Raw genomic sequence first — 27,333 nt, forward strand, 5'->3', positions numbered from 1 at the left:
CCCATTTCCTCACTGTACTTTGTGCTGATTGGCTCACTTCTCTCTATTGATACTTCATAGGACACTGACCTATTTACGCAACGTGGTTTTCATATGCTTGTCCACGTGGGACAGAGTGCTGCTTTTGTTCATTCTTTACTTTGACACACACAGTCTTTGGGTGAGCAGTATTTCAACAAAAAAAAAAACATCACATTGATCTGTACTTGCAGCAATGTACTGCTTCTGACCTGCATTGTGCCTGTGGTATTACGATAGGGTCAGGTCTGCAGGGATTGATCTAAATTATTGATTTTCTTTGGCTTGTAACATCAGCCAGTACCGATAAACATAATGGTCATGTCACAGTGATGATTTAAGTGGATAAAATGGGAGTCAGCCATTTTTCTCTCATAGCCTTAGTGATGCAGAGCAAGCTAAAGCCATGTTTTTATTTGTGGTGTACAGTTTTCCCAAATATGAGGCCTTAGTTAAATCTTCCTGACATAAATTATTGGAAAAAAGCTGAGTTAACACCAGAGTTCAGTTCAGTCTTGTGTAGTGTGTCGAATTAAAAAAACAAGAAGACAGTGAATGCTTGCCAGAGACAATGAGAAAAGAGAAAGTAGAAAGTGTCCACATCCAAGTAGAAAAAGGTGAAAATACAAAATGTCCATCAAACCCACTGCAGGGATCAACACTTCATCTAGCATGTTGTTCCCCTTCGATTCACTATTCCAAGATGGTGGTGCAATTTTCCTTCTTGTCGGCATTCAGACTCTAAAGTAAATCTTTTGAACTCCCTCACCTCTGTCTCCTTACCCTCTACTGTAGTTCAGCCCCAATCAGATATAACACTAACTTGATCTGCCCCTATTCCAAAGTTGTAAAATAAAATACTGCAAGTTTTTCCCTTTTCTCTTCATTACTGCTATGATATGATGTGTTTAGCTGTATTGAAAGAAAAAAAAAAGCATTTACAGTCGGTCAAAGCAACAGGCAGCTAGACTTTAGTACCTGCCAAGAAGATAAGGCAGATTTTCATCAGCTATGTTTGTAAACAAGGTATATCAGTTTCAATCAATGTTTACTTTAAAGGATTTATTTTATGATTTAGTCAAAATTAAGAAGAAAGGCACAGAGAATAAACATTTTAATGACATTTTAACACTCGGCACTCGCAACTCTATGCACTAGAGTCTAGTTTTCTCCATCTTAACAGGTTTTGTTTTTATACCTCTTCTTATGCATTTTTAGTCTTAAAATGTACAGTCAAGTCTACAGGTGAATCTACCTCTTTCAGCTGCAACATATATAAATTGAAAGAATCTGCTGCAACCTATGGCAGGCTGTTGCAGCCACTAAAGTACCTAGAATGTAGATTGAAATAACATTATCAAGCCCTATATACCAGCTCTGTCATGGCACTCATGTGATCCATATGATGAGATTATTGGAGTGGACGTGTTCCACCCCAGATGGCTGACTGCAGCCTTTTAGTTCAGATGTCTTCACTGGTGCGTGAGACAGAAGTTGCAGTTGGTCTCGATGTCTTTTATCTGGGTGTCTGGGTGTCTGGGTGTGTGTGCTTGTGTGTGTGTGTCTGTATGTGAAGGGGGGCTCTTGTGTAATTTTAATCTGTGTTAATTGGTTTGTTTGTCTGTATATATTTGTGTAGAGGCTCAACAGTGCTTAAATAGAGGAGGGGTTCTGTCTGTATATGTGACAGAGTTCTGTGGAATTTCTCAATCAGATCCAACAGAGCTTATTGGTTTTAACAGAAGACAGACTTTGTGTGTGTGTGTGTGTGTGTGTGTGTGTGTGTGCGTGCGTGTGTGTGTGCGTGCGTGCGAGAGAGATTGCACTAGTCTGAGTTCCTCAGCTGTAAAAACACTGCATCTTCCTTTTCTCAGTCCTAAAATATTTCCTATTCTGTCTCCCCCTCCTTCCGCTTTCTTTACATCTGGGTTTACAGTATTTGGACAAAATGTGTTACTTTAATTGCTTTAAGATAAAACAAAGCCGTAGTTTCATCCTTACAATTGTTGATTAACAGAAATCTCTATCTGTTTGTCATCGTTTAGGTTTTTTATAACAAAATTATCTCCAAAGGAGGATAATGATCCACAACACAAGGAAGTAAAACATTGGTTTTGTCTTCTGCATTCTTTGACATTAGTGTGAGGTAGTATTTGTTTTTCATTTTTAACAAATGATTATTTTTCTGTTTTGCCAACCAAACATATATGCATTTACATTTTAACTTTTTTTGGGGGGTATATTGCTTCATGCTGCACAGTCAGAAGTTTTGATTGGTCCATTTGTATGGGAAGTAGATATTGGAAATGCCTCAATAGTTCCTGAATTAATAAACAGCAAATGTGTACTTCAGTACCACTGAAATAAATGAGAGTTAACATATCTATCTTTATATAACTGTAGCCCTACACAAAGAGGAGGCAAAGATTCTCAGATTAGTTAGCTTGACCTTTCCTATTAGATTAATTTCAGCAATGCTCCTATGAAATGAAGAAAGAGCTTCACCTGGACTTACAGACTAATCACTTTAAAATGGCTCCAGGTTGCTTTGTTATTAAATGTGCGTAGAGTGGATTTAGAGAGCGCTCAGCAACTGGCGCAGGCTTAAAACATTTGAGATATGATGGTGGTTAAATCATAATAATAACCTCCCAGGTCGAAAATCCCAAAATTATGACTTCAGTTTTTTTATTGACATCACAGTATTTTTATATTTTTAACAACAACAAGAAGTTGGAGGCTTTCGGTGAGTAAAGGGCCTGCTGCAGGTTTTAAATCCTGCCTACACTGACACACTGAGTTTGACCTCAGCTGTTTCCCTTGAAGCAAAGCTGACAGGGGGTCACATGACTACATTAAAAGCCAGGTCAGCAGCTGCAGGGCTGTAGTACAAGTCATCAGTTTTATTATCAGTTCAGTATCATCCTTTCTCTTTTTTATTTATCTCTTTCTGTCTCCGTCCCTCTGACCCTGCATTTTTCTCTTGCACACACTCTATTCCTTCTGTGATGTTTCAGCATCGGTCTGGAGTTTGATAGTATTTCAAATACTATAAGAAAATGAACCATGTGTCTTTCGGTTGTGTTTCTCTTCCTCTCTCCTTCTCTCTAGGCTCTATGTATTAATGTGCAGTGCAGTGATGTGTTGGAGACATTAAGCCTGATATTCTGCGGTGCAGATGTAAATTGTTCCACTGGTATGGCAAGTTGGCCCTCCCCTCTCTCCCTGGCCAATGCTCACTCACAACCCTTACAGGCGGAATTAATAAGCCACAATCTCAACACAGGTGCAGTATCTTTTTTTTTTTTTTTATTGGTGAAATTAGGTGAAAGACAAGGTGACATGGGGGACAAGTACATCACACCACGAGGATCAACAAATACAGATAGTGGACATACAGTACAGATAACAACAAAAAACAACATAAAGTTATTATGATATGTACACAGGTGCAGTATTACTGTTTATGAAAATGTTCATATTGCAGCACCTTTATTTTTAATGATGCGTACATAATGGTTTAGCAGGTTCTTTACATGTTTCACACAATATTTGCTTAACATGTGCTTTTTTTGCCTAAGTATATTGTCTGGCTGGTGTGACAATAATACTGTCAAAATGACTATGTGTAGAAAATGTACTCCTTGTAATTTCTTCAAAGTGCCTAATTCATTTTCCAGCAATAATGACATTTTTCAAATGTAACTCAACCAATAACACATTCCTGTCATACCCAGGAGGGTTTTGGGTGTTTACCATTTTCCACATATCTTTACCAGATGCACTTCTCTGTTTTTTTCCCAGTAGATGACAGCCTGTATTATAGGTTTTGCATTATTTAACTTTCGTGTTTGTTTGTTGTCCTGCAGAACTACCACGGTTAGAGGTGGTTGGGGACATGGACCCGGTACATTATTCAGCACCAACTTGTGTGTCTCACAATGGCTTCCTGTTCAAGACAGCGTCCATGGCTCGGGCTATCACTGAGCGCAAGGCCAGAGAAGGTAACTTACTAACACTCGCATACAATAAAGTTGGCATATTATGTGTGGTTAATCTTCATTTGTGCCCTCCATGTAGAGTTCAGTCGTCGTTGGTGTACTCTGAATGATGGCACCTTCAGCTACTATGAGAGTGACAAGAACTCGAACCCCAACGGAGCTCTGAAAGCTTCAGAGATAGTCTGCTTGGCTGTCGAACCGCCTGAGAAACATGGGTACGCGCTTACAAACAAAAACTTGCAAATTGACTGTTCTCTGTCGTCCTCCTTTTTTTTCACCCTCTTACTCTCTTCCTCATAACATTCTTTCTAACCCTCAGGTATGACCATACCTTTGAACTCTATATAGAGTCTGAGCGTCTCTATCTGTTTGGCACTGATGACCCAGACAGCCACAAGGAATGGGTCAAGTCTATTGCCAAGGTAACCACTAAATACACATTACAGTCTGGAATCACAAGCACAAATTCTTCTCCGTTCTCCTCAGATCTTACAGAAGGAAGATTTGACATGGTAATGTTATTTTTTTTGTAGTGAGAGTAGAGAGGTCTGACAAGTGGGACCTTTGCAGTTGCTTCTGTAGTGAGGCGGGAAATGCTGCCTAGTGGTCAGGACAAGACTAGCTAATGCTGACTTGTTTCCTGTGACAGTAATTTTCCTTCAGAACAGATGAGATAATTTCAGCTGATGGTGGTGGTGTGAAATGACCCGACAGTTACATTGATCTACTTCTCTTAACAGTTGAAAGAGAAGAAAGTGTCTGTGTTAAAAGTTCAGTAATAAAAACAATTGCATGTGTCAGAGTTTTGCAGCAGTATTTGAAATGATATGGATGATGCTGGATTGGCTGAATGAAGATAAATTGCAGCTATTGTCCGTTTCCGCGTGACAGAGCTTTGCAAAACATAAATTCCAAGATGGTAGATTTACAGTACAGCCATGGCTCCTGCATGTCTAGCCACAAAAACAGTATGACTCGACCCTAAGGTGAATTTGTGGCATGGTTACTGACCACATGCCTTGCTCCATGTGTCTAGCAATCCCCCTACTATTGAAGTGCAGGACTTCTTCTAGCAATTTAATTAGTATTGGTTTTCTCAGAGGGTTTCAGTAATGCAAAGACTGAAGTGGTCAAATCATCATCAGAAGAAAAGGGGAAACGATGATTAATATGTATTGTGTCACAAAAGCAACAATGTTCTTCTTTTATTTGCAGAGCTTTATTCCGGCCACTGCAGAGCCTTTACTGAGGTTGGGCTTTGAGCGGATCGGGCGTCTGAAGTGTAAGGACGGCCTGAATCTACAAACATCCAAGGTTGGATGGTTTGCTCTGGTGGGCTCCACGCTTCACGCCTACCTGGCCGACAGCCAGGGGGAGGAAATACACCTCCGGAAGCTGAATGAACTCTGTGAGTGAGACACATGATCATGCATGCACATTGATATGCACACACATGTTGTCAGTGATGATATTTGTGATGATTTAAAGTGCAGAAATAAATCTGTATAAAATTCAGTAGTGTGAAGCACAAACATAATGTAAAGTGTTTAAAAGCATGACTATCTGGAATGATATGATTTTTGTGTGTTTGTGTTTTACAGCAATTCAACAAGACAACGAGGTGCTGGTTCTGGTGGAGAGAGGAAGGTGAGAGGAGGGATGTATATGCAGGTTGTTTGTTACAATGGTGATAGTTAAGTTAAGACACTTTTAGAAGTGTACAGTCAATAGTATGATAATTTGTTTCTTTTAGAAAATGTAATCGTCATTAAATAATTTTTCGTCTTTTCTCCATTTCTCCTCCTCACTCTCATGCTGTTTTCCATCTCTTATTCCACTTGTTGGATGTTGACGTCTGCCTCTCTCTTTATTTAGAACTCTGTACATAGAGGGAGAGAGGAAGTTGGACTTTGCCGACTGGTGCACGGCCATCCAGGCGGCAGCAGGGAGTGGAGGAGACACGCTGAGCCAGCAGCAGCTGACGGAGACAGACATACCTGTCATAGTACACAGCTGCATCGGCTACATCACACAGTGTGGTGAGAGACCTGCAGAGATTCACACAGACGGTTAAAGAGTCACAGCGCTCACTCACTCACACACTGTGTTGACATGTGTGTCGTTGTGGTCTTTCTTGCAGTTTCTGTGTACACAAACACTTGGCATTTGTGTCCTCATGTGACTATAATTGCAGGAGTTCTGGCTTTGCCAGAGACCAACGGACCGCAAGACAACAAAACAACTCTGTTCCACCTCCATTTCTCCTCTTGCTCCCTCTTTACTGCTTTCCCTCTCTTTTGTTTTCTCTTCTTAATCTGGCATTTCATTCTTTGTCTTCCTCCCACCTGAACCAGCTGACCTGCTTTTTTGTCACTTTCTGTCAATGCCTGTTATCTCCATTTGATCATTCCGTCAGTTTTCCTCCCCTCACTCTGACATTTCCCTCCATTGAATGTAAACACTTTACTTAAACCACAAATGTGTACAGGCTTCATTATGCTGATATTCCCTATTTTGTCAATGTTAATCCCTCTGGTCAGCATTTTGGGAAACCAGGGCAAAACGGTCTTGTTGTTTTCACCTGCATGTACTAGTTGCTGTTATTTGTCATGAAATACTGTAACATCTGATGTAATCATCCTTTGTGTTATGTTCAAGTGTAGGGTTTGTTTTGTTTCCATTTTTCATTCTTTTTTGACATTTTGACAATATACATGACTTCTTCTGAACTTCAGATGTTTGCTGAGAAACTGCAGTCCAAGTGGACAGACATACTTGTTTGAAACAGAATGTTATCATGAATCATTGGCACTGTGAGCAGTAAACAGAAGAACAGCACAAAGGAAAAGCAAGCAATGATGAGCAGAAGCCCTCTGCTGGACATAAATTGCATTGAGTCGTTTGTGCAGTGCACACCCAGGACAGTTTATTTAATTGAAAATTTAACACAAAATTCACTGTAAGCATTTTGCTGTTCTGTCCCCATCCCCCATCATATACAATGTCACGGAAGATATCCTGCTGTTATTATTTAAAGTCAGTCCGACTGACCGATGATGGATTATACAGTCTTTAGCATCATTAATTAATATTTTGTATGCTTTAGGTTGAATGCAGCAGAGTGTTGCCATGTTTCACAAAACAATCTAAAACTGAATTGCCTCATTTTCTGGACCCTGCGATGCTTCTGTTTAAATTGAGAACATCATGTCAGAAAAATAATGCCTTTTTTAAGCAAACAGTGGTTTAACATTAAGACCTGTCTTTATGTGTATTGCCTGTGTTTGTAACATCATATTTTCTGTGTATGCTTGTTTTTGTTTCTAGGCTTGACATCTGAGGGCATCTATCGCAAGAGTGGTGTGAACTCCCGTGTGGCAGCACTGTGTGAGAGATTCCGTCGTGACGCTCGCAGTCTTCGACTGAGAGAGGGAGAGCACCAGGTGGACGACGTCTCCAACACACTCAAACGCTTCTTCAGGGAGTTAGAAGAGGGACTGTTCACATCAGAGGATTCAAGCACCTGGCTCGGTGCTGCTGGTGAGTGTTATAGGGCTGTTTTTGTGCTCAAGCTGTAATGTGAGGATGGTTCAGTTCACCCAAATCACAAAAAACACATTTTTCCACTTACACCTCGTGGTATGCAGCTATGCGAATAGTTCTATATTTATTTTATGAGGTTTGGAGACACTGCATTTGTCTCAGAGGCTTTTGCTGTCACACCAATATAATGGAGGTGAAGAGTTTTGACAGTTTAGGGATGACTAAAGTAGCAGTTCCAACAGACTTGCATTGTATTGATGTGGCAAGTGACATCTCAGTGTCTGTCATCCCAAACCTTTAAAGGCAGTTATATCTTACAGGGGCAAACAACTGTGGAAATGGTGTTTTCACATCAAGAAAGTCTGAAGACATTTGGAGTTGTTCACTTATGAAACAGAATGTGCATCAGGTGTCGTATTGTTTGGATACAGTACTTCTTACATTTTCCATGCATACACCTGAACTTGTTTGCATGTCACTTCACAAGAAAATATGGCCTTTGATTCAGAACACAACACAACTCTTTATCAGGAGCTTGTCTCTTTTATTAGTGGCCTAAACATATTATTTTGATAATGTACACATTTAAATTGCATATTTACATAGGTTGCACTGAAATGATTTTTCAAAAAGCAAGTGGCATTTTCTTTTGTAAACAACACTGGTTAAATGTTAACTGTGTTTCTCAAATGTTATGCAGCCACTTGCTGCAATGGTACTAGTTGCCTTTAAGAAATAAAACAAAATTGAAAAATAAATTTAGGAATGAAATTATCAGTTTCAAATTATTTTTATAATATACAGAACATTTTTAAGACAATTTTTAAGTACTGAATTGCGCTTGTCAGACTGTTTTCTGACCAGTTGCTTGTCTAAGTATAAACTTTAACATCAGGAAAATTACTTGTTGGGAACATCCCTACTTTGAACCTCATCTATGTTGATGTTTGTTCTTTTTTACTGTCTCTCCTCTGTATTTACATTTGTCTGTCTACATACTGTTTACATTTTTATTCTCCTTTCACTGACTGACTAACACTTTCATCCTGAGTTTCTTTCTTTCCCTCTCACACTTCCTGACACTCTCTTTGATCCTGATTATTCCTTCTGTTTTCACAATTTCTGTTTTCTTCCCCTTTCTCTGTCTTGTACTCCAGCCATTCAGGATGAAAGTATGAAAATCTCCCAGTACCAGCTACTGTTTAACAAACTGCCTCATGTCAACAAGGCTACACTACAAGCCCTTATCAACCACCTCTACTGGTGAGTAACACACACTCACACATGCAGAAACCCTCTTGTATCTGTGTGTGGGTCTGTTTGTGCTCATATGTGTTCTCCCTTCATGTCTTTCAGCGTGCAGCGTTTTTCTGAGTTGAACCAGATGAACCTCCATAACCTGGCCATAGTGTTTGGCCCCACACTGTTTCAGACCGACGGGAAGGACTACACTGCTGGCCGCGCCATTGAGGACCTCATTCAGCACTACACGTCCATCTTTGAGGTCAGACTCACAGCTCAGTGGCAGACAGGGTGATGACAAGAGGGCTTAACATATTGTTCTCTAAGCTGATTCAGTTATCTTAAGTGGTGACAAGAGGAAATGGCACACAACACAGTGGAGAGTGCACAGCTCTGAAATGTTCCAATGCCAAAGAACATGTAAGCCTATAAAATTTTAATCTTTGAAAATAAATCGATCTTCACATGCATAATTGTTAATTGTATGGTGATAAGATTATGTTCTTAGATAATTTTGTATTTATTTCTAGAGATTCTTTGATCAAGGATGTTAGGGAAAGAGTAAGAGTAGGAACCTAATGAATCCCTGCGCTCACTGTCAAAATGTACGTCTCTTGAAAGACAAACTGCAAACTACAGAATGCACTATTATATTATTATATCATTATTAGCTGCATTATTTTGTTTTGATGAGACTAAAATAAAGTGTCATGCAGCGACATTAGCTCCAACATCAGCAACAATTAATCTGTAGTTTCCCGCTGATTTGGCAGCAACTTTGAGTAAATAAAGAGGCTTGAAATATCGGTGGGGATTTCTGCTAGCGATCTAAAGATCGGCATGAGGCTGTAATTAAAGTATTATGTCAGCTGATGATTGTTTGTGTGAGTGATTGATATGTGCATATTTGTTTGCAGGTGGATGAGCAGCAGCTAAAGAGACAGCTAGAAGAGATCACCGCTATCAACCAAATGCGAGAGAAACTCAACACAAAGTTTCCCGTGAGTCACACACACTCACACAATACAAGTTGGTTCTCTTTTGTGTCGTGTGATCTGTGAATCTTAAGTATTCCTGTTTATGTAAAAGTGTGACATGTGTGAAATGTAAGCCTCTTCAGTCCTGATTGATTTGGAGACACCTGTAGTTACTGGTGTAACAGCACATGTAGTTTAATACAAGAGGTCACAGGATTGTACTGAGAGCAAACGTGATCGGATTTTAGGGCATGAGTGTGCAAGCAGCAGGGCACAGTGAAGGAAGTTGAAGGTGTGCAGCCTGTCACCCGCAGCTCTTCATCTGTCAGCTCACTATACTTCATGTTGCATTACTCCTTGGAATATTTCAAACCAAGCCCATATTAACAAATGCCAAAAATGATCAATGTCTTATTTTGAAAAGGGTATTAACTATTTACTTCTCAATTCATCCCCCACACTCCGCTTTATAAAATAGTTTGTTTTGTTTTCTGTGATGTAGCATAAAGGGACTCAAACTCAGTTTTGTCTTGCAACCCCTGTGTTGTTAAAATCATTATGCATTAAGTCATATTTACATACAAAACATTTTGTTTGCAAATATGTTTGCAATATGAAACATTTTGTAATTATCTATAAGCCGATATTGTGTCCATGCCCATGTATTCTGCAACTGGACATCTAAGCATGCTGTTACTTGTATCCTTATGCTGTTATCTTGTCTGATTTTTTTGTCTGTGTGTTTGTGTGTGCCGGACACTTCAGAGTACTGAACCAGGTGGGCACTTCATCTGCACAGTTTACCTGGAGGAGAAGAAGGACACAGCAGAGCAGCATGTGAAGGTGAGCTAGACTTCACCAAATGACAAAATGTAACTCATAACTGAAACGTTTTTGGTGCCCAGTTCCTCTTCTGTGTGGTGTACAGTAAGAGTCATCCTTTGAAAAACTACTCTTGTCTCTTTCTTTCTCAGATCCCTGGTTCTATGACAGCAGCAGAGCTGGTCTGTGAGGTTCTGGACCGGCGTAACATTATGGTTAAAGAGAAAGAGTACTGGAGCTGCTGGGAGATCAGCGACAAGGAGGAAATGGGTGAGATTAATTGAAAGACAGTCCTTCTGCTATCTTCCACATCTACCTTTGTTATTCTCAGAGCACAGAGCTACATTTATAACCCTTTTTGTTTGGAAAGCAACAAGGGTTGGCATGTAAAATTCACACAAAACATGACGAGGTCCACAGCGAAACAAAACAATGATTTTAAAGCTTGTGAAACGCTCTCCACTCAACCTGCAGTCTGACCTACTCGAAGTGACACAAACTCCAGAAGAAAAAGGATGGTTTTCAGCAATGTGACTGAGTGTCAGGGTTTGTTTTGAGCCTGGTATGCAGGCCATCTGGTTCCCTCATGGGAATCCCATAGATGTCTTATCAAATGCCAGTCAACTTATATGGCAGATTGCCTATCACTGCCCAGAAAACCAACCTGCTGATTACAGGAGGATGATACTGAGGAAAGGAACTACGTTAGAAAGAGGATGAGTGACAGGAAGAGCTGGGGGGGATTCTGTGAGTCATATGTTTACTATAGACGTCACTTTTAGTTTATGATAACAAAAGCTATTTTCATTTAGGTATGTAGGCGGAAAGCACCAACTGTTTGCAGGAAGTTAAGTGACATCAATCAAAAAACAGATTTGCATTTCAATGATCGCTAAAATAGAAATAGAAAAACAACAAAAACAAAACATTGTCATTGCATCAGGAGCTGTCAGACAGTCTGACTGAATGAAAGTCAAAATTCTTGATTCCAGCATCTTTAATTGATTTTGAAAAAAATAGCACAGTAAATGACAATGAAAATAATCATTCATTGCAGACTTCCCTCAATAACTATAAAATTCTTCATGATCATGTAAACAAATGAATCGAGGATAATTCAGTTGTGTTGTATGTCACTGTGCCTCCCTCAGAACGTCCGCTCCACTATCAGGAGCGAGTCCTCCCCATCCTTCACTCCTTTGGCACTGATTCTCATCTGCTCATCAAAAAACATGTGGCGATGGATGCCATGATCGTCTACCTGGGTGAGCACACAAACCAAATCACCAACAAAACAATTCTCTCATTCTCTCCATAAATAAATGTATTGTTAGTCCTTTATTTGATGCTTGTTAATGTCTCATTTTGTCCTACAGCCAGTAAAGTGGATGCATCCAAACACGGGATGATGAAATTCAGAGAGGAGCGAAGCATTTTAGGATTGGGACTCTCCTCTGGAAGTTTCCACGACCGATATTTCATCCTCAATTCCAACTCTCTTAGAATGTACAAGGAAGTCAGAGTAAGATGATTTCCTATGTAAATTTGTTTTACGTTTTTTATCATCACACTCTCACAGGCTCATTCACTGTGTCTCTCTCTTTCTGTCAGAGTAACCGCCCAGAACGTGATTGGCCAGTGAAAAACCTAAAAGTCTACCTTGGTGTTAAGAAGAAGCTCCGTCCACCCACATGGTGAGTCACCAAGCGATCCTCCTCACAACTACTGAGTGCCAGTGCTGAGTGCTGAGTTTTTTTAGATCTTTTCACCTGCATTGTTTAAAATGCGCTCATCTTTATGTCTGCGAATAATACGAAGATTCATTTTTACTGAGAAAAGTCTGATTGCCTTATGATGCACACCACTTCTATAACTTTACTATGCAGAGTTTAACACCTCTGCACCATTACACCTTCTAGATACGAGTGTTAATACACTACCAAGCAAAATGCAACGTTTTTATTCTGAATTGAGATCAAAAGTACCTCTTAAGTTTTCAGCTGTGTGAGCAGCTTTTTATGACTGTACCTTATGAAACCGCCAGTGATGAGGACAGTGATGGTGATGACCAAATAGGCCTTAATCAAACACAGTTTGATTAATGCAAATAAATGCCAGAAAGACTTCAAAGTACATTTATCAAGACGTCAGGACATTTTAATGTAATTTTAATGGACATTATCATTAGAGTTCATTAAAATGACCCTGAGCTTACGTCAGAATTAATCTTTTAAAAACTGTACACAGGTTAAGAGCCAATTCTGTAACCCCACATGCTCTTCAGCATAGTAATTTAAAGGAATAATAATGAACGTCTAAACTTAAAATAACACATTTTCCAATTTTTAGATACATTTAATCATCTGCCTTATCTTAAAGAGCTCATGGGGGCTTATATACAGAGTGACCACTAGGAGTCAGACTGAGCCCAAGAATCATAAGCTGCTGCTGGCACATTTATAATCATTCTGCTGATGAACTAATTTCATATTTCTGTCTGTTTGCAGTTGGGGGCTGACAGTGGTGTACGAGAGTAAGAAACAAGAGAAGCCAGAGAGACAGCAGTGGTGAGTAGCTGTAGTAGTGCTCTGTGTATAGCATGCAGACCTTTTATATATAGCCCAGAGCACTCACAGCTCAGGCCTGGCCTGCTCATGTTCTCAGCTTCAACAAGCACACATGCTTTATTCGGTCCTTATTACAACCCAACCCAAGATCGATTTGGTGCGGGGGTCTGGAATCTCTCTCTAGACTTAGAAAAACTGTCCCGTGAGAGACATCTTGTGGTACAGCGCAGAGCATATAGACACATTAAAAACACGCAGACAGAAACAACAAAAGCCTGAGATCATCTGTAGCAGCCACCATGAGTGTCATCACAGTCCGACAACTCCCCATGATGTGTTTTAGTTATGTACTCATTGAGCGCTGCAGGGATGTTTAAATAAATGACCTGTAACAGCAAATGAGACCATCAGCGAAAAGACTTATATATATTTAGTATTTTTATATGGTTATTATTAATGCCTGTGCTATGGTCCGATCACAAATATCACATATAAAATCACATATGAATACACTGACCCATTGTAATCCGTCCTGCAGTCTCTCTGTCGCTCACTTCCAAAACATATGCATGCGCTGACGGCATTCACTAGCAAAGATCTTTACAACAGCAGGCGCTGGTGTCGTACAGCTTTTGGCCAAAGGGGCCGCTAGAATGTACAAAAACTGAAAGTTCCTTGTTCCTGAAAAGTTTGGAGTTAGGATAGTTTGCCAGTAAAATCCACCCATAAAGATGTACTAATGAGAAGATAAGTGTTCGCATTTTGTATGATTTGCGTTAAATGTCAACGATTACTTCTGTTATATCATTTAGTCACTTGTTAGCGACCACCTGTTTTAAGACATGTGAAAGCTTTAAAATTCCCCTGTGGGGTATTTACTGATGTATTTTATGTTGTGGAACAAAAGATGAAAATCTCTTGAGCTTGTGTTAACCCACAGACCTTATTACAGACATTTAAGCTCATTTACTTCTGGGTTTAAGGACTCATTCCTATGCAGTCTATTTCAGTATGAAGAACTAGACAATATTATTGTTTCCTTTTTTAATTCCCATCCTACTCTTACAGTTTAAACATCATACCAGCATTCAACCAGAACTACTGGTTTTTATCTCTCTGCAGTAGTACGCAGCCTTCAGTACAAACTTATTCAGACATTCTGACACGCCTGCTGTTGATGCTGAGTGATTTTTCCCTTAGTGGCACTATCTATTTTTGACATGCATGTAAACATGACCACTATTGGAAAAAGCTAGTGGTTTCTGTGTAGGCTGAGAAAACGGGTCAGTTCCCTGCATGACAGTTTGGTGAAGGAGACATACAAAAGGTCGGCTCCACCCAGGAGGGAAACACACATGAGTACACCTGTAGCCATGCCTCTATTCTAATCCTGGTTTGTTCACATGTCCATCCCTATGTGTGTGCGTGCATCAGTGGAATATGTTGTGTACATCCACGTGCATGCTCCGTGTGTGTCCGTGTGTTGATGTTGCAGTGGGCTCCACACTGTCAACAGCAGTAGACATCAGCGCTGTTGTAATGGGAGTGCTGCTCTCGTCACGCTGTAGGCAGTATCATCTCTCGGCTATGCTTCATCGCCATGTCGCTTACAGCAACAAAAACACACCTGAGAGGAAGAAACGGCGTGAAGGAGGGAATGTGAAAGAAAGATAAAGAAGAGATGTGGGGGACAAAGTGTTGCACTAAAGGGGAGAAACTTGCACGTTATTGCAGGTAAAAGAAAATGTAATGAGTAGAAGAGCGTATAGAGCAGAGGGAGAAGTGAAAATATTATTGGATGGGGAGATTCCTATTTAGCCGCAGTCTCACAATCCTTCCCTTAAAGTCTCTTAGTTTTACCCTGTTTCTGCTTCTATCCATCTTAAACTCTCCAACACTTAATTTAAGTGTTAATTCACAATAATCTACCTTTTTTGTTGTGCCCTTTTATCAGCATATTCTTCCAGTCACCTACTTAAGGGCAAAGGGACGTTGATAAATTCTCAGAATATTATGTAAATTGTATTCCACGTCTTAACGGAAAGCCACGATGATTAATGAGCAGCGTTTATTCCTCTGCAGCTGATAATGTTCTAGATTAGCAGCGCAGCTAATTGCACAGAGTAGATGTATTGTAAAACATTACTGCACTGTATGTATGCATGCTACAACAGAATGACTGTCCTTCTTTGAATCCCAACAAGCTCTAATGTGGACCGCTGGCCCTAATGATGAAAACTGGGGGGCTGTGTGTGTATGTGTGTGTGAGGTGTTTTAGCATGTGAGCCAAGTCTCTTGACTGCTGCTAAATTTATGTCAGTACATAAATTTAGTGTACCGCATACTGTTTAGTTCTTAAGTCTGCATAGCTGTTTGTTGTGTCTCAGTGGAGGGCACTTGAATAATTGTTGTAGTCTAAATCTGTTCTCACAACAATAATAATTGTATAAATAAAGCGTATTTATTCTGCACACCAGCATGGCTGATGACTCAGAGGGCTATGTGACGGCAACCTGAGTGGCATAAAATATGCACGTACACTCACTCACACACACACAGACACACACAAACATTACAGAGACGCAATTACACTTTTCACGGACACAGACGCACACGAGCGCCGAAAGCTGAAGGTCCCAATCAGTGTTTCGCTTTGTCGGGAGTTTAAATTAGGAATCACACTCAGTGTTTACGCCGATGGCGATACCACCGGGTGCCATAAGAGAGGATGTGTCAATTTCAGTTAATATCTTTGAATAACTCTCAGTCTTTCTTCTGGTTCTCATTCCAATTTCCCCTTAGTCTCCAAAAGCCTCCCTGCCTCTCAGACTTCTTCTCTTCCAAGACCACAAACACACACAAACACCACCTCGTGATTTTTATCACACTGTCTCCCTCACTTCATCATCCTCTGTTTATTTACAGGTATCTCTGCTGTGACACCCAGTCAGAAATGAGGGAGTGGTATGCTACTTTCCTCAGTATCCAGGTGAGTTCTCACACGTATGAACAGACACACACAAACAATAACATGAAGGCCAGTTGGATCAACTACCCACAAGTGGCCCTAACGACTCTGTAAAGACATTCCCACGCAGAGTTTAAAACCCTGCAACTCCCTCCAGAGATGGGAAACGTCTTTAAGAAACTGAAACACATCCAGTTGCCTACGATACAGCACAATTGGCACAATAAACACCCACTTATTTAGCTTTGCTAGCTAGCCTCTTGTCCATGAGTGGATGCAGGCTTGCTTCTGTGTGGTGATACAGATAAAGTTCAGTTTAGAGAAAATACCTCTAACTAGGGCTGTTACAATATTATATTTTCACTGTACGATGGCCAAACAAAATAATGGTATTATCACAATGCCTAAAGAAATGTAGCTCAAAATGCTGCAGCCAAATTTAGCTTTAATTTTGTTTTCTGTCTGTTTTGTCTCTTTTTTGGCAAATAAATTACCCTCGAAATATTAGTGTAGGGAGCTGGAGAGAAAGTGTAACTGGAAAAAAAATAAAAAAGTAAAGGTGTACAGAAATGGATGATACACTCAGCAAGAGAAATTGCAGTTGAGTGTTTTTTTCCCTTCTTTGAACACCAAAAGCCGAGCGCCATTCAGTTCCTTTATGTTGGAGAGAAAGCCGACATCTCTACGGAAGATATCTCCAATGGATAATTGGCACCAAAGGAAGGAAAATACTGGCAAAAAAATAGCACAGTAACATGCTTTAAAATCGTTGTCCTTAACCTGATGATTGTATTTTAATATTGTAAAATCTCCTCTGGCTCCCTCCCCTCTCCTCACTAAAGTACGACGGCGACTTGTGGCCTCAGGACGGACTCCAGCAGACGCGGGTGAGCCGTGTGCTGCCAGACGCACGTCACGGTAACGTGTCACTGATCCCGCTGCGTGGCAGTGAGAATGAGATGCGGAACAGCGTTGCAGCTTTCAGCCAAGACCCGCTTGCTGTGAGTTAACCCAGCCAATCACTGGGACTAATCTTGAACAAACCAGGAAGCTCAATCTAAGAGCTGCTGGCTAGTCAGAGACATTCATGCTGCACAGGTGGAGAGGAGAATGTATTTGCACTGAATGTGTAATAGGTATTTTGCATTTTAAAGGACAGAGCTCTTTTGAGAATTCAACTTATAATTGCACCTGTGCAGAATCAATATTCTCTGCTCCATGATTCTTTTTGATTTATTTCATCATGTGTGATCTGGGTTCTTAAACTGTGTGTTTTGACCAAATATAGATTACAAGCCTCTTCCTTGTGAAACACGAGTGTGTGCTTTTATGACACCGGACTCCAAGAGAAGAGGCTAAATTACTAATTCGTGTCTGGGTCTCAAAGATATTTAAGAATCCAGATGATGTGAAGCGGAGTAGACAGCAGCATTTTCATTTTGTAGGAGGCTTGGACCCAGAAACTGAATTTCAACAAGAGTTATTCTGGCCAGGCTCTGCCAAAGCTTCAAAACACCAAAAGAACAGCAGAAACAAAACACTAACACATTTGAAGTAAACCTGTGCCTGCAGGGAAACTGTGGTTAACACTATGTTTCACAGCACTGCTGCCATGTCAGCTTTCAGAGTTGTGTACTTGGCAAGAGTTTGACAAACATCACCGTTGGTTTGCTCAAGCACTTTAAGCCAGACCTGTTCAACAACATCAAAATCTCCCTCTCCATCTGTTCTCTTGTTTTCATAGACGATTTGATTGCAGCCATCCAGGATAACTCACTCTATACTCAGTCTTGGGGCTAAATGTCCACAATCTGATGATGCGGTTGTCTCCTCCTGCTGTTTCTAGCCATCACATGCCTCTCATGAGTCTGCTGCCGGCTGCAGCAACACATAAAGAATTCGACTCAGTCTTTGGCAATAACACGATTGCAGGGTTGCTGTGTTGTTGCCTTCCAGATATTTTCTATTGATCTCCACCAGTTCAGTGTATTGACTGGATACAATTTTTGTTGGGTGTGTGAGAGGAGGTGTGATTGCTTTGGTAATGGGGCAGCAGCAGAAGCCAGCATTTTTTGCAGGATGTTTGTGGGTGTCGGCGAGAAATTCACTGCATGTTGATATGCCCAATTTTCAACGTGCAGTGAAAGAGTAAGTGTGGCAAACTGTGTGCGTGCTGTTTATGAGACTCAAGGTGAAACCAATGATGTTTGGTGTGGTTTTTGAATCCTAATATCATCAAGTCCCTCTTTCTCTTTTCTCTCACAGGTCTTCACACCTCTCTTGTTGTTTACATATAGCCTACTATTAGCACCTGCCTGTCTCCTCTTCCTTCTTTCACCCTACATGTCCCTCCTGTCTGCAGTCCATCACTGTCCTCACCTCCCTGATTTTCTCCACCTCCTGGTATCTTCCATCTGTCTGTCTCCCTCCCTGTCATAATAACCCTTGTGTTGTTTATCTTTCAGCTTTTTAGAGATGTACGATAATGGTTGCTGCCAGACAGGTAAGGCCATTTCACACACAAAATAAATACATAATGATTCCTACCTCTCAAAGCTATTCACTTCAAAAATGTTTTTTTCTATTTTTTTTTTTAATGCTATTCCCTACAGAGAAGAGCGCAAACTGGCTCTAACCAGAATAAAAAGAGAAGTGAGGGGCCCTGGTAGACTAGAATGCCAAAGGGCTGCAAGGCTGTAGTTGCTGCAAATGTCGTTGACAAAAGTAAAGATTGAAGGACAAAGAAAAATTCATTATTTCATAACGTGTCAATGTCGTTTTTGGAAACTAATTTTAAGGTACAGTGTGTAATATGTAGTGGCATCTAGCAGAGCAGACTTGGCAGAAATGTCGTATGTTTTAATTAGTGTATAATCACCCAAAAATAAGAGTTATTGTGTTTTCATTACCTTAGAATGAGCTGCTTATATCTAAATGGAGACTAGGTCCCAGTCCACAGAGGTCACCATGTTGCACCGCCATGTTTCTACAGTAGCCCAAAACGTACAAACCAGGCACTAGTGAGGGCCAAAGACAGTAAAAGTTATGACTTAATGTGACAATGTGACAAACTGAGAAAAAATCTGCGAATCACAGTTATTAAATTCAGAGAATATTTTTTACCGTGCCCCGTATCTTCTTTGAACCATCCTTATTATTATTATTATTATTTTTTTGTTATAATCTATAGTTTTATAGACTAAATAACCGAATACCTCTTCACCTCATCGCTTGAATTAGTTGAAATACCCAAGGCTGCTGTGGACAGAAGGGAGGGTTGAAGGAAACCTTTTAGTGGTAATATTCATAAGAGGCGTTTAATATCTTTGCGGGTTGCACTCTGGATCTGACCAAACAAGCGATTTAAAGACGTCAACTTGAACTTTTAATTTGCATTTTAGTTTCTAAATGTGTCTACATTTTACAGACAAAATAATTGATACATGCAACGCTAACAGTATGTAAGAGGTTTGTGTTAAAGTGTGTGTGTGTTTAAGTTTTTATAACAGAAATCTGAGTAGAGGACAAAGCATTTTCTTTGAGTTTAAGATGATGTGTTTATCTGTCAGGGTGTGTATCTGGATTTATCTGCTCTCTTGACCGCTGCTTATTGAGTCCACATCTTGTCAGCAGCCTCCTATCTGGTTGCCATGGCTCCAAGACGTTGGTAGTCTGGATGAAAATTTTAAGCTTGACCTCTCAGGGGACTTGAAAATGCAGTGAAACTGATTTTAGGTTGAGGGATAAAAGTTAACACCGAACAGACAAATTCATTCATACAAATGAATAATGGTAACATTTATATATGAAAAGTTCTTTCTGACAACCCTCTCTTGTTGACTGTTCTTTAAAGGGTGGACGGTCGACCTCAAGTGACCTCATAACATTCCAGTGACATCATCATTCCGTAACTGTGAGGACCAGAATGAGGGATGCTCATACTCTACGCGGATTTTGGTCTCACACTGCCATCTGCTCCTTCTGAAAATGGCTGTCACGGAAACTAACGGGATCCGAATAAACAATAAACTGGAATAAACAATATAAAGGACGACAGGATCACATGTGAAATCAAACCGCCGCTGGTTCCTCAGCACAAAAGAAGTACACTCGACTTGATGTACATTAGAAGCAGCTGGGAGCTGCTGTGGCATTAGAAATTGAAGAGACACTTCGATGAACCACAATCACCCTGAAGATTTCCTGACTGGCTTCCAGCTTGATGAGTGACAAGTCTGAACCCAGCTGCATTGCATTGTGGGACAGAGGCATAAAAAACAGAAAAACTGTAATTTTTTGTTTCAAGAAGAATGGAGTCGGGTTATTCTAGGCACTAGAATTGAGTGCTTAGCAATTTTTTAAATAGGAGATTAATGACTTTGTTTTTAGCTCTCTTTCTGTACAAATGCTTAAAGAATTGTTGGGATCATCCTGCAGTTCAAAATTCTCTTTCAAGCAAAGCTGATGTCATAAGAGACGGTGACCTGATTTAGTTCAGAGTGTTCTCCACGGGGACCAAGAGCCCAGCTGAAAGAGAGGCTGAAAAAGGACAGGTGATGGATCTGTGTCCGTTACTCTACATGACATTTGCCAGCACTGTGCAAAACCTCGTACAGAGTTGCATATTTGTGCTTGTGTCGACAGTATGTTTGAATACATGTAAGTGCATTCATGAGTGGATATGTTTTACGTACCTGTATGTTGATATTGTGTCTTTCGGGCTGTGAAGAAAGGAGAGGCATGTGCTGAAAAAACGTCTCCTCGTGTTGAGAGAAGAAAATTCTGGGGCTAAATGTCTTTTGCCAGACGTTTTTTTGTGTTAAAATATGAGAAGTACTTGATTTACTATTACCCCTGATTCTGAATCAAATAAGTAGGTCAAACCATATTGAAATATTTAAAACAATGTATTAACCCGGCCTTATTAGTAGTCTTGTCCATCTTCTTCCTGTCCTCACACAGTCCTCAGCACTGCCTCTTCTCTGTAGGTCCATATCTAGCCTGTGATGCTCAGAGTAATATACTGTACAGTTTATTGACAGTTCTATGATTAACCAGCAGTATTTATGAAGTTTTAGATTATGAATTAGTCATATTGGAATAATTCGTCTATTTTTTTTTCAGTAAATATCATATTGTTGTAGTTTGTTCTTCGAAGCAAGGCTCAGAAGCTCTTACCTGTAAGCACAAGACACAAATTAAAGTGCATCATAATCTTCTATCATTCTTTCTACTTGGGTCCAAGCTTGTATATATATTCAGTGAAAAGGAGAGCCTTGAAACAATCTGTGTTAACCGTATTAACCTGCCAACAGTTGCCTTACTGGCTGCATCAAGCTCTTCACTGCCTTGTAGGTTTTCCCTGTTCTAAAGAGTTTTTTATTTATTTGGACAGCAGAGGACGCTGGCTGCTGTGCCTCTGCAGGTGAGACATGACGCTCTGCAAAATGTTTGTGATGTAAATGTGTTTATGCAGTATGTGTGTATGAGCATGTGTGTTATTAGCTGCCCTACAGCTCAGACCTCAGTAGCCGTTGAGAGAAGACTCTGTGATTACACTGCCTGTAGAAAGTGTTTATTCCCTTCATGTACTTTTCCCCCCTTTTTTGTTTTCAACATTGAATCACCTTTGATGTACTGCAAGTATTTTTAGACACTGGTCCTCAGAAAAAGTGAAAGCAGATGTTTACAAATTTATTAAAATGAGGTAAAGACAAAGGATTTGAGCTCTGTCAGGTCGCAGTAAACTGTGATCAAACTGTCAGCTTCACAAACTTTGTATGAATGAAGGTTTCCTTCAATCCTTCCTGCACTTTCACTTTCACAGTCTCCTCCTGGCAAACAGGTTGAAGTCATGATTTCTATCAAAAGCCATAAAGCAGCAGTTGAAGCACCAGATTTATTCGTTGTTCCTCCCATCATGCAGAGTCCACATGCCTCCTGGAGGCCTTCTTAGAAGTGCCCTTTTTACACAGTCAGATGTTCTGGGCAGATTTCCAAATGTAGTATTTTTGTCTTTCCCATTTTCATGTCACGACTCTTACTGCACTTTTAAGAGACTTTAATTCTCTGGAACTAGTTTTCTTGCATCTTTTCCCTTACAGATTTGTCAAGAATGATCCTTTGTCTTTATAGTTTTATAGAACACCGTAGAGCTCTCCACAATTAATGGATCAGATGTCAACCATTAAATTTAATCTCCAACTGTTTTGATAATCAATTCATTGATTTGCGTAAATGAAAGTAAAAATGCTCTGATTCCACAATTGAGAAAAATTTCTGGTTTCTTTACGCTTTTATGACAGTAACTGAATGTCTTTGGGTTGTGGACAAAACCAGAGTTTTGAGGAAGTCATGTTGGGCTTTGGGAAACACTGATCGACATTTTTCACCCTTTTCAGACATTTTACGGACCCAACAACAAATTGATTGATCGAGAAAAACAGTTAACAGATTAATCGACATTGAAGTTAATTGGTAGTTGCAGACCTAGAAAACTGAAGCTTATTTAAAGCTACTACAAGGAACGTGGATATTTTGTTGATTTTGCAGGCCCCTGTGGACAAAAGTGGTGGTGGAAGCGTCTCATTTGCGATTCATTTGATTTCATTCATATCGATCTTTTTTTATGTAAGTCTCTATCAAAACGTCCTAAGTACATGACAGTGATTCAGTGTTGTAAAACAAAGTCTTAAGTCCAACAGTGAATACTTCTTATAAGTAGTGTATCTTCTCTCTTTCTGGCTCTCCTTGTTCGGTTAATCTGCATTTTATTGCATCTCTGAAACTTTAATAAACACCTTCAGCTAGTTGTGTGTGCAAGCTGTGTCTTTATGAACATGCATACTGTATAATTACTGTACAAAGTCGAATAGTTTTTTTTTTTTTTTAAAGCTTGATACCCTCCAGCTCTGCTTTGCCCTCATGGTAATGCACTTTTCCTTCAGTGCTTTATAAATTTAATGTTTAAACACACACACATTGAGTCAAACTCAATTCCCCCCTGCAGTGAAACAGAGGAAAAGACAAGCTGGTCAACAATCATATACACACAACATAATGTGTCTACACATACAGTTAACACAAATACATAGGGAAGGACACTTTTGCAAGGCCTGTGGGTTTCATGACAATGTCATGCTACAGTCATGAATTGGGAGCCTATAGATGTGCTTCGAGGAAAAATGTCAGGAGTGTGTGGCTGGGGTGCAGTGATCATAGAGAGAGCCCTGAGGAGGTTTCCTCTGTGTGTGTGTATGTGAGTCACGGTGGTCCACCAGCACTCCGTTCATTCTTCTAAGCAGAGCTGACACATCAGGGTCACTCTGTACCTCGAGACACACACCGGAGAGCCCCGCGAGGGCCTCGGCCACAGGAGGCCTCCACTATACCGTTCACACACACATGCACAGGAGGCCCACCGGGGGAAACACAAACACACATACAGAAAGATGCTTAAACACACACACACACACACACACACACACACACTGAAATGGCCGTCACTACATTGTAGCAGCTGCATAAAGCTGAACGAATGTATGACAGAGATAACTGAGGAGTTGAGCTTCAGGGGCAGACCTACGGGGTGGCAGGACGTGCCAACTGCCAAAAATAAAATACAGATTTTCATTGAGCACAGTCTGTAACATCCCCTGAAATAGGCAAACAATGGCAGGGACAATAGCAGCGGACAATCTGGACATCCACCTGTGTGAGCCAGTTCCCTTCATTTCCACTCAGAGCACACATCCACACAAGCAGCGTGAGGGAGTAAATTGACTTTCGCTTCATGCCGTGCTGCACCAGCAGACGTGGATACTTCTTTAATGCCAAGTCCAGCCTGAACCAGGACCGCAGTGAGAAGCAGGCGTGGGTCTGGGGGCAAAATGACGGGCTGCTGTCACTGAGTGTTCCAAGATCAGTGGTGGCAAGTACTGAGTACATCTTTTCGAGTACTGTATCTAAGAACAAATTTGTGATAGTTACACTTGCACTTACTAGTCACATTTGATATGACAATTGCTGTCAACTTTGTCCAGTACACACTATTTTATCCAAATTTGATGATTTGGAATTTGAGTTGCTCTGATAAACCGAGCAAATCGTCCCACTTGTTAAGCTGAATAAACTACTGGTCACACTTTATAAGAACCATCATAAATAGTAAATGTAAAGTCATTCACTTTTAACCATCAATGAAATGCTTTAAAAAATAGTTTTAAAGGTTTATAAAGGTCAGTTAAGACCATACAAATGAGGTTTATAGACGAACACAGCTCAGCCATTGACAAGGTATTATAAACAGACGGCTGTCATCATTGGGATGTATTTGGTTTTAAGTCAATCCAACTGCACAAATGTTGTTGGTATATAGTACGTACAGGTTATACGGCATGAGTCATTTATCGATCATCCAAAGGGGCAAGGCATATGTGATGAGCTAAGGGACTGAATAGAAATGTGTATTTTTTTCAGTAGAGTGGATATTTTATCAAAATGTTCGAGCAGCTCTCAGCACCGGTGACTTGTCCCACAATGTCCCACACAAACACAGAAATTAGCCTGAATTTGGTTTGCTGGGATCTGGTCACCCTAAGTAGTTTTACTTCCTTTATTTCACGCTCACCTCACTGTAAACTGTCATCTGTTGTTGCTGTTTCTGTCAGTTATCTGTCTGATGGCATTGGATTGTGAACTTGTCACTAAACTTGCTGCTTTGAATTTGGGTTCATTAATCTCGACACGTTTGCGAAAAGCCTGTGCAGTTCAACAAATACTGATGTGAATTGCGACATTGAAGAGTTTTAGAAGGTGACCGCAAACAGCCTGATAAGGGGAAGAGCTGTGAGAGAAGACTGCTGGTTATTATGAACAGCTTCGCCTACAGTACTTTATCAACACAGTCACATGCATCAATTTGAACCCTTGTATGTTATTTTGTCTGTAATTCCTCTGTTAAATATTTTCTTGTGTCCTTCGCTGCACCCGCTCCGTTCACCTGCGGCGGTCAGCTGCATGAGGCATCAGTCCAGATTTGGATAATTACTTTGCACCATGCCAGAAACTTCTGCCACCCCCCTGTGAAACCTTCAGATCCACCACTGATGAGCGTTACTCCAGTTTTGCAGGAAAATAATCAATCGGACCCGTTTGTTCAGTTCATATTCATTACACGTTTTTTCTCCTGTTCGGTCTCAGATGAAAACAATCACTTCAGCCTCAAAAAACCTTTCTGCTTTGCTGTCAAGGAAACCAGCCAAGCGAGTATGGATCACATCAAAGGTGTTGATCCTTGCAGCATTTGGACTATAAAAAGCATTACTGTCAGAGGCCACGCTGTATTTTTTCTTTAATGCTATGCCTCAGATCTGTAGGGTGCGCTCGAGGTATCGAGCTGCATCATCAGGAGGTTCACACGATCACGAAGCAGCAACAGAGTGTCTTTTCTCTGTGTCGTCTGAGCGCTGAGGTTCGGTAACACACAGTGATCCAAAGCAGCTGTCAGGAAGATTGTAGAGGTTTGATGAGAGGTGTTCAACATTCATCAACCTTCTGCAAAGCTTTTTGTTCTTTGTCACTATCCTTGAGTAACTTGTCAGTTAGTGAAGATAATGAGACGTGAGTGATCAAAAAGTCAGAGCGACTCTGTCATTGACTCACTGTCTAACTTTGGTGCAGAAAAAAACAGTTCAGTCAAGAATCTCCTCTAAAGGCATTTATATAGCAAAAATAGGATAACACAGCAGGCTGGCTGGCTGTACAAAACATGTTCAAGTCTTATCCATGCTTATTATTCTTTGCCTAATATTGCCTGAACTGTGGCTTACACGAACAGGATTGAGGCAAACATCAATTCCACGTAATTTAAAGGGTTTTTGAGGATTTTAAACCACAAAACCTCCACGTTTTATTGAGTGTATTTTTTTGATCTCTAGTCAAAATGTCTCATTTTACTTAAAAACTGCATGAGCACCTTATAGGAAACATTTCAGTGATTTGAGTTTCTTATTTCAGGAAATCCTAACAAGCAAAATAAAAAAAAAACAAAAAAAACACTGTATTCATTCTCTTTTCACTTGTTTTTGAAGTGCTTTTCTTTTTTGACAGTGTAAACAAACATCGGGAGCCACTTTCTCATCACCATCAGCAGAATGTCTTAACAAGATGGCGAGGAGAGGAAAACAGCAGCTGGAGAGATGAGAGGAGGAGGGAGTTCGTCCCAAGAGAGCAAGAAAACATTGACGCAGAATTATGTTTACATAAGGCCCTTAATTAATGAATGCAGTAGATCATTCATCAGCTCTCTCAGGTCAGGAGCCAGACGCAGAATATTGATTTGAAGTTAACATGTTTACCTAGCAAACATACAGCAGGCCCGCAGTAAATCTAGACCACGCAGACTCATATTTAATGTCAACAAAAAGAAATTGAAATGGCAGAGGACATATTGGTTTTAATGACACTGTGGCAAATCAGGGCACAAGGGGCACCGACAGATCATGTAAGCATTCAAACCAAACCCACACATGAAAACACAAACAGCTTAGTCACATTCTCCTCCTACTGGCTGACACAACAACAGGTGAGCTGTAGGAACAGTGGAAATGTGGGCAAAATGTCAAGCACAAAAATGCCACAAAAACATTGTGAAAGCAGAGACTTCGGAGCCTCAGAGGCTTCCAACTACCCTCCTGGGATGCTACAACAGCGTCACAGCTTGAGTCGACTTAAAAAAAAATTGGCATTTTGGATAGTTCACAGTAGAGATACAGATGGGAAACCGGGCAACAAAATGTCATCTTAAAACACTGCCTTAATTCACAACTTTACATTTACAATTTTTGCTCAATTATAAACATCATTGTCTGGTGCACGAGTCCAGACAAACATAACCTGTTTCATTGTTTTATTTTAATCCAAACAAACTTTTACAGTAATACAACATGACAAGAAGTCCTTGAAGTGCTCAGAGGAATGGAAATGTGAACATTTAACATCACCTGCTGAGGAATGTTGTGTGAAAAAACATCAATTAATGATGATATGACAAGAAATCTGTCTGTCTGTTATTCACATATCTCAAGAACCGTTCCTTCTAATCTACTTGACATGGCAGTTTTGTTGCGGCGGCTGGGGGACTTTGTGCAATTTAGACTCGTGACACATTTAATATTAATACATTTTGGATAAAC

The 27,333-nt window shown here is 40.3% G+C and overlaps 1 protein-coding gene across 1 annotated transcript in view; it reads left to right on the forward strand.

The window, feature by feature from the left end:
• arap1 (ArfGAP with RhoGAP domain, ankyrin repeat and PH domain 1) overlaps positions 1–22,947 on the forward strand; it is a 52,583-nt gene extending 29,636 nt beyond the window's left edge. Inside the window, exons 14-34 of the mRNA XM_030393939.1 lie at positions 3,130–3,304; positions 3,888–4,022; positions 4,099–4,234; positions 4,339–4,441; positions 5,235–5,427; positions 5,621–5,666; positions 5,895–6,058; positions 7,347–7,559; positions 8,720–8,825; positions 8,919–9,066; positions 9,722–9,805; positions 10,547–10,624; positions 10,756–10,873; positions 11,755–11,868; positions 11,980–12,125; positions 12,215–12,297; positions 13,111–13,170; positions 16,096–16,159; positions 16,981–17,139; positions 18,604–18,641; positions 19,992–22,947. Of these exons, the coding sequence (XP_030249799.1) occupies positions 3,130–3,304; positions 3,888–4,022; positions 4,099–4,234; positions 4,339–4,441; positions 5,235–5,427; positions 5,621–5,666; positions 5,895–6,058; positions 7,347–7,559; positions 8,720–8,825; positions 8,919–9,066; positions 9,722–9,805; positions 10,547–10,624; positions 10,756–10,873; positions 11,755–11,868; positions 11,980–12,125; positions 12,215–12,297; positions 13,111–13,170; positions 16,096–16,159; positions 16,981–17,139; positions 18,604–18,624 (2,346 nt within the window). The 3' untranslated portion in view covers positions 18,625–18,641; positions 19,992–22,947. The remainder of the gene's footprint in view (positions 1–3,129; positions 3,305–3,887; positions 4,023–4,098; positions 4,235–4,338; positions 4,442–5,234; positions 5,428–5,620; positions 5,667–5,894; positions 6,059–7,346; positions 7,560–8,719; positions 8,826–8,918; positions 9,067–9,721; positions 9,806–10,546; positions 10,625–10,755; positions 10,874–11,754; positions 11,869–11,979; positions 12,126–12,214; positions 12,298–13,110; positions 13,171–16,095; positions 16,160–16,980; positions 17,140–18,603; positions 18,642–19,991) is intronic.
• The last annotated feature ends 4,386 nt before the right edge of the window (positions 22,948–27,333 follow it).

The sequence above is a fragment of the Sparus aurata genome, chromosome 2 (genome assembly GCF_900880675.1).
Source record: "Sparus aurata chromosome 2, fSpaAur1.1, whole genome shotgun sequence".
NCBI classification, from domain to species: domain Eukaryota; kingdom Metazoa; phylum Chordata; class Actinopteri; order Spariformes; family Sparidae; genus Sparus; species Sparus aurata.